The 18,570-nt window shown below is 48.1% G+C and overlaps 1 protein-coding gene across 3 annotated transcripts in view; it reads left to right on the top strand.

Moving 5' to 3' along the window:
• The window catches only part of SIL1 (SIL1 nucleotide exchange factor), an 84,830-nt gene that overhangs the window by 37,779 nt on the left and 28,481 nt on the right, over positions 1–18,570 (top strand). For all 3 annotated transcript variants that reach the window (XM_084535458.1, XM_084535459.1, XM_084535457.1), the window contains 4 exons: positions 6,713–6,833; positions 8,114–8,210; positions 10,716–10,907; positions 15,596–15,717. In XM_084535458.1, coding sequence (XP_084391584.1) covers positions 6,713–6,833; positions 8,114–8,210; positions 10,716–10,907; positions 15,596–15,717 — 532 coding nt within the window. The remainder of the gene's footprint in view (positions 1–6,712; positions 6,834–8,113; positions 8,211–10,715; positions 10,908–15,595; positions 15,718–18,570) is intronic.

Consider the following 18,570-nt stretch of genomic DNA (forward strand, 5'->3'; position numbering starts at 1 on the left):
TGGGGCTGCTTCTTTGGGACCCCTGGGTGAGAGCAGAGAGGGTGGCGCCTTGGGGTGGGTCCGTGCAGTGCTGTGGGGTGCTCCTGGGGTGGCTTTGCTGCCAGAAGCTGGGAAAGGGTTCACTCTTGGTGAGCTGGAAAGCGTTTCAGATATCTCTGTCCCTGCTCGGAGCGGAGCAAAAGCAGGGTTGGAGGTCCTGGATTTAGACATCACTATTTTGACAGGGTGTTTATTAGCGTAGCTCAGAGTATTACAGGAAGAATTTGTCAGATAAACGGACCAACTAAGTGTCTTTTATGTGAAACATCCTTGTTTGTTTGTTGTTTTTTTTTAAACTGTTTGTTCAGTCTCTTGATAATTCATCAGATTCAGCCATTCCTGGAAGACGCTGGTGCAGGATGCTGCTGAGAGCTACTGAGCACAAAGGGATGCAGCCCCTGCATCTGGCAGCTTGTGGGGTATCGATGCCCATAACACTGTAGTAATCCTGTGTGCAATTTAGAACAGTTTTGCTTATCTTGAGTAAGAAGAAGTTAAATACCTGAGACTTTGGGGTTTGGTGGCTTTGTGCTGCAGCAGGGCTACCCTGTAGGAAGGCTTGGGAGTCCTTCCAGAGCACACAGCCATGGCCTGCACCCCATGGGGCTTCCCAGAGGGCTGCACACCCTGCTCACCCAGGGCTCAGCCCCACAGGTGGGTTCCCCTCAGCATCACCAAGCCTGGGAGCAGGCCCGTTGGGCTCTGTGTTTGTCTGTGCACTCTGGAAAACAAAAGAAAACGATTCAAGTTGTTGTTTGCTCTTGCCATAAGGACAAAACTCCTCTACCGTGGTTTCCTCTACAATCCCAAGAAGTCTCTTTGTTCTTGTAGGGTACTTTGCACAGCAGGATCTTTGTCCGTATTGAGGTCTCCCAGGTGCAATAATAATACAAAATAACGGTGATAAAACCAGCTTGACACTGCAAGAACTTCTTGTTTGCAGACAGAGGCAGCCCAGGGATGCTGCCAGCCATCCAGGCAGCCCTGGAAGAGATGCGATCCCCTACAGATGCCACAAGCACATCCTTAAGGAACAGTTTATGAACATGGCATGCGTATGGTAGTTATAAAAAGGAGTTTCTAATTAATTACAGTAGGTAATTAGAGCCCCTGCTGTCACTGTGCAGACCTGAGGAGGCAGGGAGCGATGGGCAGCAAGGAGGATTGGGCTTCACAGAGGGTGGCATTTCCCAGCAGAAAGTGCAGAATTGATGAAAACGAGAGCTGTGCACACAGTGGCTGTAGGATCTGTGTGAAGCTCTCGATCCAGCACCACGGGAGCTGAGACCTCACCCTGAGCAGGGTGCTGGAGCTGCAGCTTCCTCGCTGCCCGCACTGCCAACGAGGGGCAGGGGGAAATGCCTGGGGCAGCTTCTGCGGGGAGCTTTGGGGCCTGCTGCTGCTGAACCTCCCCCAGCCCTAAGAGGTGATAAATAGCGTATTAATTCCCTTTCCAGGTGGCGCTTACCTGGGAGTGCTGGATGAACTAATACAGAAAGCTAAGCAGAAAAGATTAAAAAAAAAAAAAAAGTGCAGGAAATAGCAAAATGAGATTCAGGCTCTGTGCTTCCTCTTCCCATCAGTAATCCATCTCTTCTTGACCTGTGCCTGCTACACATCTTCTCTTCCTTTTGTATGTAAAAATGTTCTGTTTTGAAATAACAAGCAGTCCGAGGAGTGCTGTGACTCAGCCTTACAGGAAAAAAAAAGCAGGCTCCGGCTGCCTCCTTGCTCAGCACTGCTAACCAGCGAGGCCGGAGTCGGAGCACACACACCAAACCCCTCCAGATTCAGGCTGGTTCCTCTGATTTTCTTCGAGCACAGCATTCAGCGTGGGAAGCGGGCGTCAGAGCTCACCTGGCTGCTCCTGTGAAATCCCAGCAGCTCTGCAGGCAGGGCCGTGAGGGCAGCCTGGGGGTGCCGGGGCTGTCGTCACCACCCTGCATGAGCGTCCCCAGGCAAGGAGTTGTCCCCTGGCTCCAGCCTGGGCTCTGTCCCCTGCTCTCTGCAGCAAAGAGGCCGCGGCTCTTTCTGATCTGAGCCGCACTGGGGATAATCCTGGTGCTGCCTCTTGGCTGGTTATGGGATTTTGGGGCTTCAGGAGACACCGGGATGCCCCAGCATCCCTTCAGTGCTCCAAATTGGCACTGGTGGTTCCTGGGCCGCAGCAGAGGGAAGCTGTGCTGCTTCCTGGGGTTTGTCTCCTCGTGCTTTTTAATCATTATTTTCTTTGAAGGCGGAGATGTGGTGTCATCAGATCACTTCTTGAGAACGCTCTGCCAGTCTTGTGCAGCCTTATTATTTTCAGTACTGCAGCACTGCCAGTTTGTTTTGCTGGGAACATTCAGGTATCGATTTGCAGATTCTTTTGTTGCCTCTATCAGAGAGAAAGGCCCTTCTTGTCACTCACCTGCACTGAAATGAACAAAGAGCAAGGAAAGGTAGATCGTATCTGATGCTCTCTCAGACACCAAGATGATTTCCAAGAACTGTGGAGCCAGTCTCTGACTTGTAACGGTGGGTTGTGTTCATACTGAATAGATTTTTTTTTTTTTTTTTCCAATGGCAAATGAGGATGCTGGCTCGGGGAGCGAGCAGACAGGAGGATGTGAAGGAGCAGGGGCCGAGGGGCTGCCCGGGGGTGCTGTGGTGCCCTGTTCCTGCTTGCAGAACATCCCAGAGCAATGCTGTGCTGGGGACAGGACGGAGCAGGAGGGTGATCCTGGCACAATCCCACATCCGTGGTGCGCTGCTCTTGCTGGGCACATCGATGGACCACAGCTCGAGTTGGAGGCGGGCAGGAGATGGGGAAACTCAGTGCGATATTGCGGACCTCTGTATGAGGTTTGCGTGTGTATACATGATATAAAACTTCCCCCGTTGAAAAATGGGGATACAGAAACGTGGGGATACAGGAAACGTGGCTGGCATTTGATCCTTGTCTAGGAAAGGAGAGGTAGGCTCACCTGGATATTACGTGACACCTCACTGCCTTCAGATACTCTGCGTTTACCATGCCTGCTTCTTCCCGTAGCTGTGTGTGTGACGGAGGGGTGTTGTGTTTTCCATTTGTTTATTTATTTATAGTCTTGTTTTCAGCCCCTGCAAAACTTGATATAGGGGCAGAGCTTCAGAAACGTACACATAACAGAATAATAGATAACTGTGATTTGGTTACAAGGCAATAATTTAAGCCGACAGGTTTAGCTGATAACATAAAACACAAGAGAGAAATAGGATCAGTTTATAAATGTCAGCAGAACCCCTGAGAGTGAGTTGCTGCCTCGAAGCTGACTCTGGTGCAGTTACTCCATCTAATATATTATAAGGAGGAATAAACGGATGTCTGAAAAAATCTGGCTGTCCAAGATTAAAAGAATAGGGCTATAAATTAAATTCTTCCCTCGGTGTCACTTTAAGCAACTTTCAAGACAGACAGGACGCATCCCGACGTGATGAATGCTCAGGCACCAGGAGGACCTCCGAAACCCAGCACGATTTGGGCACGCCGCTGCTGTCTGGCCTTCCTGGACCAGCAGAGCAAGCCCAAGCTAATGCAATTGTGCTTATTCAAATCCTTCAAATTACGGCCTAAAAAATTCCAGGGGTGGGCTTTGTGTAAGGTGTGAGGAACACAGAAGGGATGTGGGGGAAGGAGGCTGTTGGCTTCCTCCAGCAGCAGCTCTCCAGCCTTTTCGGTGGGGTTGTGGAGGGGTTTTCACACTTCAGGCAGCTCTTTCTACTCACCGGTTAGGCGATTCAGAGCTGAGAAATTAATTAAAGGGAAACCTCTCCTTCCCCTTCGAGGAAACGAGGCAGTGGGACGGGAGGAGACGGAGCAGCAGGAGGATTTTGAGGTGTCTGCAAGGTGAGGCCGTGTGGGAGCTGTGATTCAGCGCTCGGGCGTGCAGCGCGTACCTGTCGGGGTAATCATCTGCTACTTTTCTGAGGCATCGAGCAGAAAAAAAAAAGGTCAGAAAATCGCTTAAATGTAAAATTGTTACAGTTTTTAATTGAGTTTTGGTTTCCACATGCAACTTAATACAAACAATAAGTAAAAATGAATTCCTCTAGGAAAAAAAAGCTATTAAGGATGTGATTCTGTATCAACAGAACGTTAAGCTGGGTAATTGCTTACATATGTATAGCTTCGGTGCATGCTCCTAGTTGTTGAATAGTATCAAATTATAGGAATCAAAGAGAATCAACTGTTTTTAAAGGAAATGTCTAGAAGCTACATACTGAAACAAGATTAAAATTCAAGATTTCCAGCTTGCTCGTTTAAATCAGCAATTTTAATCACATTATTCAAGCCAACCCACCCTGAAACATGCTTTATGAATAATGCTTTAAAATATCCCAAACTAAACAAGACTGAAGACCTCACCCGGCTCAAACATCTGGAATATTTTAAGCGACTGCGCGAATCTTTTTACTGCAAACAGAGATGTCTTTCTGGGTTTGTTTAATAAGGCAATATGTTTGTCCTGCTGTGGCATGAACCTGTGCCGCTGTGCACAGTGGCAAGAAGAAATTCCTGCAGCAATGAATGCTGTTTAAATACATCAGAGCCGAGATTTCTGCTCTGGGGTTTGGACAGCCTTAGTCAGATTTGGTTTGGGAAAGTGTGAGGAAGCAGAAGTAGAAAGGGTTGTGTCTTCTCTGATGGCAACATCCTTAATTCAGTCGTGCTGGATTTGCGAGTTGGTGCACGCTGGGATTCAGATCCTCTTTTATTTACTGCTTGCTGAAAATAGCAACTGGGAGGACTGGTCACATGGGAGTCATCCAGCCCTACTGGAGGCTGCTCCAGTGCTTTGCCTTTTTATGTTTCTTTTAAGTAAAGCCCGTCAGCCTCGTGCCTCTCCCCTGGCAACAGAATGAACTAATGTGGCCAGATGCACCAGCAACATGAAAGCCAGCATATACTGTACTGTTGTAACAGGGACGTTTATTTCTGGCCACATTCGACAGAGCAGGAGCTGCTCGAGCAGATGCCGTGGCTGCAACCTGGGCTGCCCGAGTGCTTTTGACCCGGTGCGGAGAGCCTCTCGCTCGGTGTTGGGAAGGACCCAGCTTCTTCCTCACCATCTTCTCGGCCAAGTGATGGTCGTGCCCGTGGAGGAGGAAGACATCCCATATATTCAGCATGTAATGCCACTTCATACCTTATTTTTTTTTCTTGCTGGTGGTTCCCTGCCTCAAGAAACGTCCCATTTTCATGGCCTGTGAGGGGAACAGCTCAGCCACCACAGCACCTTGCTGCACAGCTCCCCGTCTGAAAATGGGAACGTGCTCCTCTCTGCGCAGGCACATGGGTTAAAGCTCCCAGGAATAACAAGTGAAGGAGCAGTAGGCTCGCCCATGGTCGTGTGCCCTTCCACCTGCATGCAGGGGAGGTGTAATGAGTCTGTCTTTGCTGAGTTTAAGACAGACAAACACGTTGGTCCCTTCACATATCAAACCAGTGCAACATCCTGCTGGAAGGTTATGGTGGGAGAGAGAGAACAGCTGTTAGAAATGCACCCAGAAATCCTCCAAATTGGATTTCTCCCTTTTTATACAAGCATTTGTACCTGCTGCATGGCTTCAGGCTTTGAAATGTTTTTATCTGAATTGTGACAAACATTCGGGTCTGGCATAGCAAGCGCCGCGTCCTTTGATCAGCGACACGTCTCTTTGGTCTTCAGGAGATGCAATCAGTCCGGAGGTTCCCTAGATCAGAGGATTTGGTTTATGAGAACATGTATTTATTGTACAAAATAATTAGCCTTGTCTTCACTTCCCTTTGATAGGAGATGCTACCTGTCTCCTACATGCTGTGTTGGTTTATTCCAGGCATCTTCTTAGCTAAAAGGAAACGAAGGAAAAACTAAAGAGGGAATGAGCACGGAGATCGTGAGCAGCTGTGTGTCTGTCTGTGTGCTTCTGGATATGAGCTGAGATCTCTATGTTTTTTTAACTCTGATCCTGCTTTCCTAAGCAGGCAAATTTATTGCATTAAGAGGAAAGGAGGCGAAATCAAGAAGAAGCAGCCAAATACTGTCATCTCTCCATCCCTGTGCAACAGGTGGCCGTCATGATGTGTTTCTGGTAATTGTGACCAAGAAAAAACACTCTAAATTTCCCAACTTTTATGCATTTAAAAGCGAAGTTTAATGTATTCTGTATATTTTTGTTGGCAGGTAGTAGTGATCAGTTATTCCTTTTAATACAATATTTCCAAACCAACACAACCTCGCCTCGGTATACTTGATATTCAGCACACCAGGCTGTACTCTGATGTGTGCTTTGATTTCATTTTGGCAGCTGTGTTTTATGCTGCCTGCCCATATTCAGCAGTCTATTCCCCTTTCTCCAAATAGTCTCGAAATCTACTCCTGATGTAGATTATTAATGCTTGCTTAGGAATCGGTGGGTAAGGTCAGCGTGGCATTTCTGCAAGGTTAAAATAGCACTTGTGGCACGAAGACTTTACCGGAGGGTTGGGTGGCCAGCACTCAATAGCTTGCTCTCTCTTGCCATGTAGGACGAGGGTTTTTTTTGTGTTTATTTATTTATTTGTTTATTTTTGTGTGGTTCTTTCGAGCAGGAGCGTGGGACTTCAGCTTGCCCTTTGTGTGCAGACCTGTAATGGTGTGCGTGGCCTAAAGCATCTGACCTTTGTTTGTAGGTCAGGCCGTTCCTGCGGGGTCGCACGTACGACTAAACCTGCAGACAGGAGACAGAGAAGCCCGGCTTCCAGACAGAGAAAATGGAAAAAGTGACACGAGAGAAGAGAAAAGAAGAAGAAGGTACAGTGATGCAAAGCACCTGCCTTTGCACTGCATAGAGCCAAACTAGGGATTTTGTGTCTTTTATTAGCAGCCAGGTTCCCTGGGGCACTCAATTGCTGTGTCTTCCGGAGATTTAATTGCTGGTTTACGGGTCCAGCCATGCTGAAACCTGGCCTCCATCCGTTGTGATCCCTTCGGATGGTGGTAGATGTGCCCTGAGTGGGTATTCAGAGCTGCCTTTATGGCTTCTTGTGCCATGCTGCCAAAACTAAATTTGCAACCTGGCTCCTCTGAATGACATTTTTTCCTTTGAACTATCTACAGCAATCAGGCTGAAACTACTTTCTAAGCTTAAACCATCAGAGCAGCTGTGAGGGGCTTCGTTTGTGTTGACCTGAGTCCGATCCAGTATGGCTTTAGCTTGGTGCTCTCAGGAGGGTTGCAGCATTCATTTACATGAGTTATTGCTGATGTTCCCCTTCGATCACACAGCCTTCCCTGCACCCAGGTTCGTGTTAAAGTTTTTCTCGTGCTGACTTTCCCTTTGGCACACTCTTAACAAAGACACATCCAGTTACTACTGGGAACTTTCTTTCCTGAAGTGCAGGGAATTTGACGTTGCAAATAGCCTTTCCCTTGCTCCCTGTAGCTCCTCTTGTTTGGGGAATGGAGCTCATTAACTTCATGATGTCTTAGTGGTTGGCTTCCCTTTTTTTCCCTGTACAGGAGTGTTTACGGCCCAGATAAATTCCCTGATCCAATAAGATCAACAAAAAAGCAACAAAATATTTATATTTTTAGCATTTTTGTGAAATTTCTGGTTGAACTTAGGCTTGCTGTAATAAAGTTATAGCATACGATGATAACCAGAACTTCAGCTGTATATCTCTGCTAAAGCTTGTGATTCCTTAGCAACGATCTAGTGACACAGTGGTGCTTTTTCCTTTTTTCACATGAACATTTCCTATTTTTCTGTATTCCTACATGAAAGCAGGGGCATAAATTAATCAGTGATTCTTGCTGTGTTAAAGCTTGAGATTTTGGGTCTGCATGCAGATTCTGAAGCCTTTTGTGATTGTCAAGGTGAGGTGTCTGCAAACCACACAAAAAATACAGCACTGGGACTAACCTTTTGTTGAGTGTGGAGCTTTTCCAGCGTGTTTTAAGTGAGATATGTGCTGGTCTCTCTCTCTTAGCTCTTTTTCACCTGATATTATCCATTGCTAATATATTACAATGAGAATGTTATAGATAAAATTGTTCATTCGTGTAATGTTTTGTTTTGTTTCCTCTGCAAGGCTGGACAAGATGGATATTGACTCAAATTCATTCACGTCCCAGGAGCTCAAAAAGGCATTGGCTAAAATGAAGGAAAGTGAGAAGGCGGAAAGAATGGTAAAGACAGTTCCCTGTTTCTACAGCAGTGCACAGTGTGCTGATGCGAATGCCCTGTGTAGCATGTCTTGGAAATATGGTTAAAGCAATTACCTGGGAAAATGCTGTCCAGACTAATCACCTGGTGAATATGGACCTAAAATACATTTGCTGTTCTGTCAGTGGTAAAATTCCCTGGGAAACTCTCACCCCTTTTTGCATTAATCCCAGGTTTTCTGTTAAAATGGAAAACTTCTGTTCAGGCCCATTCAATTCATTTCTACCACAGAGGCCCTGTTTTGCAAGCTCCTTACAACTAAGTATATTGTCACGTTTCAGTCTTTCCTGGCAATAATTATCCCATGGCTTGTCAGTGGGAGGGGGCTGCAGTGGTGCAGCGGGCTGGGATCAGCCAGCGTACAGCGGTGCGGCCTGGGCTTCACTCAAGTCAGTGGGATCTCAGCGAGCAGGCCAGACGTAGGGTCCACATACCCATCCTCACAAGCTATCTACCCACCAGATTTCTTCCTGTCATTCTTTGTATAGCAATGCTCACATGAAATTACGGGATCTTTCCTGGGAACCCGGGGGAGGCGCAGTCAGTGAGCTCTCTGCTGTGATGCTGCTCCCCTGGGTTTTCTGTTTGGATACCGGTGTGATTAGACCTGAATTAATAACATGGAAAAGGTGCTTGCAAACACTTGGGTGAACCCATGGGCTGATTTCCTTTCCATTGTTTGTATTGCATTTTTATCTGTTGTTTTGATTTACTTGTTCATCTGCCACGAAAATGTCTGCAAACCCCCGAAGTGGAATGGATTTCAGTGTGATGGTGTTTGTAAAGGAGGCTACTTGCTGTTCGTTATCCTCATTAGAGTGAGGAAGTACAAAAAGGCTCTTTATTTTGGATTCAGTGATGGTGACAAGCCACTGGATGTACCATCCCCTGCCACTGGCACCCTTGGATCCAGAAGTGATCTTATGGTTTGAGTTTCCAACCTCACGCCAGGGTAGTAAAAACCACAAATGGCTTTGGTGGAGCATAGGTTGAAGTTAACCTAAAGAAGCTGTAAACTTCCCGTTTAGTTGCAGAAAGTGGACAATTCAAAGTCAAATAGAGAAGGTATGTGCTGCTTTCAGCCAGCTCCAGGCTTGGAGCTGGTCCCCAGGACAGGAGCAGCCACTGGCATGACACCGGTGGGATGAGTGAGCTGCAAGGCTGATCACAGCTTTTGTCTCCTTCTCCACTTCCAAGTATTTCCTTAGGCCCCAGCTCCTCCTGCTGCCTTGGCATTGAAGGAAATTGGAGGTGGGAATCTGGGCCATTGTCTCTGAGTCCCAGGAGAATCTTCCCTCTGTTTGACATCAGGGCAATGTTTTGTTTTCTGTAAGATTATTTATGCAGCAGCTAGCATTACTGATAGCAGGACTTCTGGAAATGAGTGCCATTTAAATGCAAAAATTAGTGATACTCTATTACGTGAAAATAAGCCATATTTAAAAAAAACTGTTAGAATAGCTATTGTCCCAGCAACGGGGCTAACACCCGCGATATCTAATGGACCTAAAGTACTCCATTTAAAATCACTCCTGCAGGGAGCAAATTCATCCTTGAAGTAACAGTGTCAAAGTAAATTGAGTTTTACACCAAGCATGCTCCTGTATATGCTATTGCAAAAGCAATTCCTTCAGTGTGGCTGGAGTGGGGACAGCGTTCTGGGTGCCTGTGCAGTTCCTGCAGTAATTAGGCCAGCGGTCATTAGCGCAGATTGTACAACTGCTACTAGATTGCCAGGGCTTTTACTGCCATCACTCTTCCTTGCTTTCTCCTGGTCTTGGGCAGTCCGTCTTCAGCCTGGCCTCTGCTTTCCTGTCCTCGTGCAGCAGCAGGCTGTGCCCTGCTGGTCCCAGTGTCACCAGTGCTGCTGCAGGAGGAGAGGTCTCTGCTGCCTCTGGGGCTCTCGAGTCCCTGGCAGAGCCTTCTCCTTGCCTGCTGCGCCTTGCTGCTGCTCTTGGTTCGTCGGGTTGCTCTGCCCCTGTGCTCTGTGTTGATTTGATCAGTGCATGGGGTGTGGAAATGGGGTACAAGGCATTAGGTGCTAAGCTGCTGGGGGAATGTGTGCTAGTATCCACGAGCCATATTTTATGGACACGCGAGTTCCTGGGCTTCCCAGAAGGGCCCAGACACCCAGCAGGCTGCTCCACGCCTCTTGGGCTGGATTTGGACAGATGAGTGCTGCACGGTGTTGTGGTGTGAGCCTCTGGGTGGCCGGGCTGCCGAACGCAGCCCACAGCCCTGGGACAGGTCCCACCACACGTAGTGCCTGCTGTCAGCCAGGGGCAGCACGGCAGGCAGCAGAGCTGGGCAGCTGTCCCCTCCCCTGTCTTCAGGTCCTACACCTGCTCCCAAGGTGCCTTCCAGCCCTGCCCTACAGCTCTGACACACAGGGGCCTTGTCCATCTGGGGCCGGGGTTGCTTTCCTTATCGCCTTCTTTAATATCTGCTTTCCTCCTGCTGCTTTCAAGGCCCACGAGGAAGAGGTGAGGAAGAAGTTCCGTCCCATAGAGCAGCTGAAGGAGGAGTTTGAAAAGCTGAACGTGAAGATGGAGACAGATTATGAAATCATGGATAAATTAATCAGCAAATTCAACAGCTCTGCTTCCACACTGGATGAAAAAGTAGCGGCGCTTTATGATCTCGAATATTATGTACACCAGGTAACAAAAATGCATTTGTAACCACCATGTAAAATCCAGGGACTACGGTATTATAAACGTGGTTTTATTTTTCCTATCAGTATCAGGTAATACAAATTACTTAATTAGCATAATCCTGGGACAATAACAGATAGCAGAGGCTACTGCAGGCTTATTTTTTATCCGAGTTTGAATAAATCATCACTTGTAGCAGTAGCAGTTGCAAGCAGTTTCCTAGGGGTTAGTGTTGCTTGATTTGTTGTCTGTTCTCAGGCTTTTTTTCTTGTCCTCTCTTCTTTTTTATACACTTGTTAATGTTAGGAAAATGGGTTTTATCTGCCACTTTCTGAGTAAGTTTATTGAAGGCTGCTAAAAAAAAATAAAAGTACTTTCTCGCTTCTTCCATGGAAGGCGTTTGTGGCTGCAAGTAGGTCCTCATAGACCAGTTCACAGAGAATGTCTTCATAGCAGGGAAGATGACAGACACCCAGAAGCCTGTATTTTGTCTTGGTGTGACTAAGAACTGGCCTGCAGAGCCTCTCTCGCAGCTGGGCTGATGGCAGAAATGACTGAAGGCTCAGGCAAATGGCCAGTTGCTGAGCATCAGCTGAGCCATGGTGATTGGCTGTGCATGAGGCTGAATATCTCCTGAGATCTTTCTTCCTCTGGTTTATGCTCACACTCCTTTTTTTCCCCTCAGATCTCTCTTGCTCTGCTTTACGCTCACGCATTTTTAACTCTGGTTTGCTGCAGGCTCTGGGCACGCCGCTCTCCTCCGTTGTGCCTGCTGCCTTCTCAGGCTGCCGCGGTTTGGTTGGGTGTCCGGGCATCGGGACTGCGCTCAGCCTCCGGGGAGAGGATGGGGCTTCTCCCTGCCCAGCTACTGGGAGGGACTGGAGCAGACTGGGAGAGCTTCCACTGTCGCTCTCAGGGACTTTTGTTATTTCAGAGGGTGAACGAGAACTCTCAAGAGATGATAGTGCCAGACCTTTCACTGGAATGGCGTTTCTTACAGACACAAACACATTTTTGGGGGGAAGTTAGCTGAAGGAACAAGCTGCTGGGAATGGAGTCCCGTGTTCCAGCTAATAGAAGCATTATTTGCAGGGCTCTTTGTCTTGCCTTTGCACATTAAATCTCTGTCATGCACACGCAGAGGCTTCCTTGCTGTTTGTTCTCAATGCTTTTGTTTCACTGCCGGCATCTGTCTGACTCAGAGAATAAGTGTGAACAATGGGCGCCCTAAGAGCTTCGTATTTATACTCAGGGCTAATTCTGTCCAGTTAAGGGTGCCAGAGCATCAGGCCAGCATGCTAAAAAGCAATTCCCAAACACGCTGGGATGCTTTGGATCCCAGCATAACGTTCTGGATTATTCCAGCGTAAAACCCTGCCTGCTCGTGGCGCAGGATGGGCTGAGCCATTTCAGACAGGACCAGCAGGGAAATGATCCCTGCTCCCAGGGCAGGGCTCGGAGCATCAAAGGGAACCGCGTCCAGCATCAAATGGGTCAGAGGGGGAAATGGCAGGGAGGCTGGCAGGGCGCACACAGGGCTCCTTTGTGCATCCATCACAACGTTGCTCTGTGCCCGCGCAGTCGGGGCAGATGGCTGGGCAGCACCTTCTCATCAGGCAGGAAGCTGATAAGAAATATGACTTGTCTGTAAGCCAGCGTGGCTTTTCCTCCTCTTTCTTCTTCCAGCGAGCTGAATGCGTCCAGAGCATTATCTCTGCTTGGTACTGACTTTAGCAGCACCGGCTTAATGTAATTACTGAGCAGCAGCCAAGTGTGCCTGTGCCGCAGAGCGCTGCGAGGACCCAGCCGGCCGGGAGCGGCGCCGTGCCCCTGGAGGCTGTGAGGCACCAGAACGGGGTGCCGACGGCAGTGTGCCACTGCTTTTGCTGGTTATTCCTCTCCCAAAATACCTGTTGAGTGGGACATGTCGTGCCCAGCAGGGTTTGCAAGAGAAGGGTTGTGCCTCGCTCCGCAGCGCGGTCACGGGCATCCTGCACGGGAAGCTGCCAAACCCTCCATGAAGAAGCAGAGGGGAACCGTGGTCGGGGCTGAGCTGGGGAGCGATGCTCTCCTGATCCTGGAGAGCCGGCCCAAGGGCTCTGCGTCCGCTCAGCTTGGGGTTGCCAGCTCTGGTTTGCTTCTCATCGGTCAGGATTCGAGTTGGCATGCTTGGGAGTCCATCTTGGAGGAAGAGCAGGACGGTCTGGCTTCCTAGGTTATCCGTAATGCATAAAAAACAAATGCAAATGTGCAGAGGCCAGAGCATAACTCATTTATAAACAGAGTTCACGGTGCTTGCACAGCAGTGTGCGGAGCCAAGCCCCGCTCTCATGCTTTTGCAGGCTCTTTCTCTCAATTATTTACTCTCCTTATCTTTCTCCCTTCCCTCCTCTGACATGCTACACCATTTCTCACTGCTAATTTCCTCTCCATCGCGGATGGTTGACATGCTGCTTTTCCTTGCTTTCATTTCCTAACGTTTTCTCTCTCATCTCCCCTCCCCGTTTTCCTTCCCTTCCAATTTGAAGGTGCTCCCTAAGTAACTGCTGTCATATTTGCTCTTCTCCCATCCCTCTCCTCTCCAACCTTGCCTGTGTACTTTACTCAAGAGCTCTTTTGATCTTTGCCTTTCTTCCGTGCTGTTTTCAGTGGACTGAAGCGAGGCACAGGCAGGCTGCCTCACAGCATCCTCTGCTCCCCAGAGAGGTTAATACCTTCGAGTTGTTGGGTTTGGGGCTTTTGTTGTGGTTTTTGGTGTTGTTTTTTTTTTTTAAATTTAATGGTGAGGGAAGGAGCTCTCACAAGAGACTCCAGTGAAGGGAGAAATGTGGTTAAAAATGAATACATCTTCAAAATAAGCTTTACAGTGCACTTTATATTCTGCGGTCCAGGTCTCTCCCTGGCACTGCTGCTGCCCTGCAGGACTCTGTTCCCGACGGGGATATGGCAGCGGTTGGTTTTAGCACAACTGATGCTGGAAACTTTCTGTGGCACAGCGTTCCCGTCCAGACAGGCACTGCAGAGCCTAACGAGGCGGTTCCCTCCTGAGCAGAAGTAAACGTCCAATTCTAGCCTTAAAACAGCCTCGTTTTTTTTTTTCAGTTTAAGCACTAAAAGCCCCCGCCGGCAGATGAATTTAGGTTGCTGCATAAGTTTCTTTGTAGACAAAGAAGGACCTGCAGAATGGTAAGAGGTCTGGCAGATCCAGTTTATAGGGACGCTTAAAAGTAGGATCTGAAAGGATCAAAAAGCTGCTGCAAATCCTGAATGAGCTACAGGACACCCCCAGGGACTGCCTTTCTGTTACCGGCTCTGCAGAGGGACAGCAAGTGAGAGGCATTGTCCCAGTGGGGAGAACAGACAGGCTATAGCTCCCCAGGTGAAGACAAGGCTGTAGGACACAAAATTGAGTAGATTCTTCGTTCAAGACTATGGCATCTAAACCATCTGACTTACGGCCACGATTGGTGAAGGCACACGGTCGAGACAGAAATAACGCTAAGCACGACATCACTGCTGACTCTCAGAGAGCATTCAGACGTGGAAATGTGTTAGTCCGACATCTTGTGCACGCTTTGCAGTGTTTGTTCTTTCCTCCCTTTTCAGATCAGCCCTCTCGCTAAATCCAGGGAGGTCATTTTGCCCGGCTAGTCTCATTTTTGTTCTTTTTCCATCCACCAATATATGCTGTCTGTGTTTCTTTTGCAAAAGAGAAATGTTGAGATCCTAAACCCAAGCTATTTGCATAAGCAATTCTGAAAATTTGACAGATTTCCTTATAAGTTGCAAAAAAAGCCTTTAAAACCAGAATGCATTAATTTGAATTTGGACTGAATTTTCTACTTGAAGCATTTTGCACAGTTCCTCTAAATTTTGTTTGCAAACCACTCAGAGCCCTTTTCTAATTTTCTCCCTTAGAACAGATGTCCACTGTGATTTTTGTCTGGTTAGCCCCACGTTTGTTTAAAGTCAAAGACTGATGAATTTCCTGGAGGAATTCCCGCTAACGTTTAAACTTTTCCCTAGTGGCAGCTACTCCAATATTGTCGGATTTAGAGAAATCATTGTGGAGGCTGCCCCAGGGAAAAGCTCCTCGCTAGTGCTCCTGAGCAGGGTCTGGCTTCTTGCTTTCCACATCTGCAGGAAATTTTCGACCACGTCCATGACAAGTGCCTGGAACAGCCCGTGTACCAGCAGAGGTGATGCTGCCGATGTACCGGTGCTGCTGCTGGGCTCTTAAGCATTTCTAACTCCTGGTGCTGCAATTAGAGGATTAATTAATTAATCGCATTTGCAAAACACACAATTCCCTGGGTTCCCAGTAATGGCCTGCTCGGAGGAGAGAGCAGAGAATTCTCTTTTTTGACATCAGTTTCCCGAAGTGCTGAGGCATGTGCCGAGGGAAGTTTTGATAGCTAATCAAAGTATCAGCGATGCCTCTGCATTTGATAATAGCCACCTGTCAGCGGGCTCTGTTCCTGCAAACATGACGTCCATCCTCACAGGCAGTGTTGTATGAAACCAGCCACGCTCGTTCCCTGTTAATTTAGACTTTTTAAAGCTCTGTGCTGGTGAGATGGGGAGGGAAGAGCTGATGCTCGTTCTGAAGCAAGGCGCTGTTTGAACGATGGAGTTGAATCTCGAGGCCTGTGGCTGTGGCTGTTTGGTGCTGACGGGGATCTGCTCTCCCCCAGGTGGACAACGCAAAGGATTTCCTCTCCATGGGTGGACTCCAGCTCGTGATCGAGGGCTTGAACAGCACGGAGCCCGTCCTGAAGGAGCACGCTGCCTTCGTCCTGGGAGCCGCGCTCTCCAGGTGAGCTCTGCTCCTGCCCAGCCCGACGGGCTGGGTGTGCTTCTCCTCAGCTCCCCCATTTACAGCCAGAGCTGGAAGCTTTTCTTCTTGTGACACCAAAGTTTCTTCTCCCCTGCCTAGCCCCTTTCTTGCAGCCCTTCACTTCCCTCAGGCTTTTCTTCAGCACATCCTCACCCTGCTCATTAAACTTAGCCAGAAGTAATTCAGCATGGAAACTATGAATGCTTTTTTTCCCCTGATCTCCTTGTTTTTACCCAAATCCGAGGAGAATAATTCTTCCTTCCCCTCCTATCCCCTTAGCAGCCCTTTCAGGGGGAAGATTCTGAGGATGATGCAGTTATGAGCGCCCAGGGTGCTCTTTTCTCCCTCCTATTCCTTGCTCCAAAGCTGCTTTAGGATAGTGAGATGCTGATTTCAGAAATACAGCAACTCCCATGGTCTTTGAAGGGATTTTATTATCTTTTTTTAGCCTTAGGGACACATCCCTCTGACCTACAGGCATAACCAAAGCAGTTTTGATTAGATACAGCATTAGAGACTGATCTGGAGGATGTCTGTGGTTCACTGGCTGATGGCTATTGCCCAAAGGAGCCCAGTGTGCCCCGTGCTAGGTGGGAACGTGCACCACTCAGGTGCACCCTGTGGGTTTCGTTGGTGCTCTTTTTGCTTTATGGGTGTTTGGGCATTGCTGTGTGCACAGGTCTATTGTGCATTCCCCTGCACAGAGACTTGAAAAATGCATTGGATGGACCCAAACTTCAAGGTCAGGAGTGAAGACTGAAGACTGAAAGTCAGGACCATTATATCTGCTTATTTCTGTGCCTAAAAATATGATCACTTTCTCCACCGCTATAAATTATTTATCACTAGGTCTAATATATAGTCTACAAATCTGCATTTCTTTTGCAACCTTACGTAGAATGCAGTTGGTCTTCAGCATGTGCAGAGCAATGTGGCTTCACTGACAGCAGCAGGTCCCCTGATTTACACCAGGAAATGATCCAGCTCATGGTTTGAAACAGAGCTCGCCTTATTGATTACAGTCAGATACATTCCTTCATGGCAGAGAGGTAGACCTGCTTGTCATCTGCTGGCATAGCTGAATATTTGAAACTATAATTGTTTCCTCAGGGTTTTTAATGGCATGTGGATGTTTAATTATATGTTTCAAAAAGAGAAAGTCATGCAGAGGCTCTGGAAACATGTAAAGGCAACCTACAAAATAAAAAGGGGCTCTCAGGTCCTATCTTTCCGGATTTAGCTAATGTGACATGATCAAGACTCAAGAAATTTGTTCTCTCATGAGATGAGCATGTAGCACTGGCTGATGAAACTAGTGTTTTTGCATAGTATTCCTCATTTTATTGGAAATGCCTTCCTTTGGACAGAGACTGGGTCTTTTCTAACGTGACAATATTAAAATACTGCTCTGAAAACTTTTAAGCCTTATTTCTTTAAAGGATGTTCTGACAGATGGTAATTTTGAGTGGTTCAGATGATGTATTGTCTGAGAGCTGAGTTCCAAAATGTGAGGAATATTATGCTGCAGTTTTGGATTTGTTTTTTTCTCCTTGCTGTGCTTAAGCTTTCTCAGTAGACACCTACATGCCAACTCATCTGCTTTGTGCTAGCTGGTTAATTTATTTGTTCGTACCTTGTCTCAGGTTACTCTGTGCTCTGCTTAAACTGCCAGGGGCATTTCATGTACTTCACGCTAAGCGTTTTCAGTTGTGCTTTGTTCTTTGGAGGGGTTGTTATTTATTTCCTTCCCTTGTAGTTGTTCCTGGGGGCCTCGGTCCGGTGGCAGGACTTCCCTGTAATGGCCCAGAGGTGCTGTAGCTCACTGGGCTGCAGGGACATGATGTGATCTGTGCTCACGTACCCTGTGCTGGTGGCAGGTCCTCTGCTGGATGCCGAGCCGTGCCTGGGCAAGAGGCAGCAGTCTCCTGCTCGCCAGGTGGGTCTGTGGCACCCCCCAGCTCCCTTTGAGTGAAAGCAGCCAGGTTGGCTCAAGCCAGCAGGTTCAAGCTAAGCAAACCTTCCCAGAGAAAAATCAACTTGTGATTGTAGCAGCTCCTCTGGCCAGCCTGGGAGGTCGGTAAGTCCTGGCGTAGCCAAACCTGCAGGAGGTCGTTTGTGGTGCTGCCTGTAGGCGAGTGGTGTTACGCAGGAGAAAACCACGGGGCACTGAGTCAGACTCTCTCACTGCGTGGGTCAGATCCAGAACTTTTAAATTGAAAAATGCTTGGGTTTTCTTCGGGTTTGCTTTGTGGGTAACTCTGACCAGGTGGGTGCAGGCACGAAGCAGGGGAAGGATGGAGAAACCAGCTGCATCACCCAGGTCTTGCTCCTGCTGCTTAGAGAGGTCAGAACTGTGTCCTCCTACAGAGCCTGCTGATTTCCCAGGTTCACAGCCTAAAACTGAAGCTCTGATTTCCATCTCCAGGCCTGTAACTTTCACTGAAGTTCTTCCTCACTGCCAGTGACCTGCTGCAGGTGGGAGGTGGATTTAGAGCAGTTCTTCCCTTGCTTCAGGCACTGGTTTCGCAGTGAATATAAGTGCAACTGCTGTAGAAGGGCAGCAGCACTGCCTCGGGCTGTGTCCCAGGCCCTGCCTGCGTGCAGTCTGGTGGGGATTTGGCTCAGAGAGCTGAAAACTGAGCTGGGATAAAATGGTTTTCAAGTGGATCAGCAACTTGAGTCAATGGGCCATGTAGCTGGCCAAGATACCAAAATCAACAAAGGCAGAAGGGAGGAGGAGGAGGAGAAGGCACAGCAGGGGATGTTTGGTATTTCCTTGCCCTGATAGCAGTCTGGTTTATGTGGCTTAAACTGGTTTAGAAAAGCAGCCTT

Source organism: Aythya ferina, assembly GCF_964211825.1.
Source record: "Aythya ferina genome assembly, chromosome: 14".
Taxonomy (NCBI): Eukaryota; Metazoa; Chordata; class Aves; order Anseriformes; family Anatidae; genus Aythya; species Aythya ferina.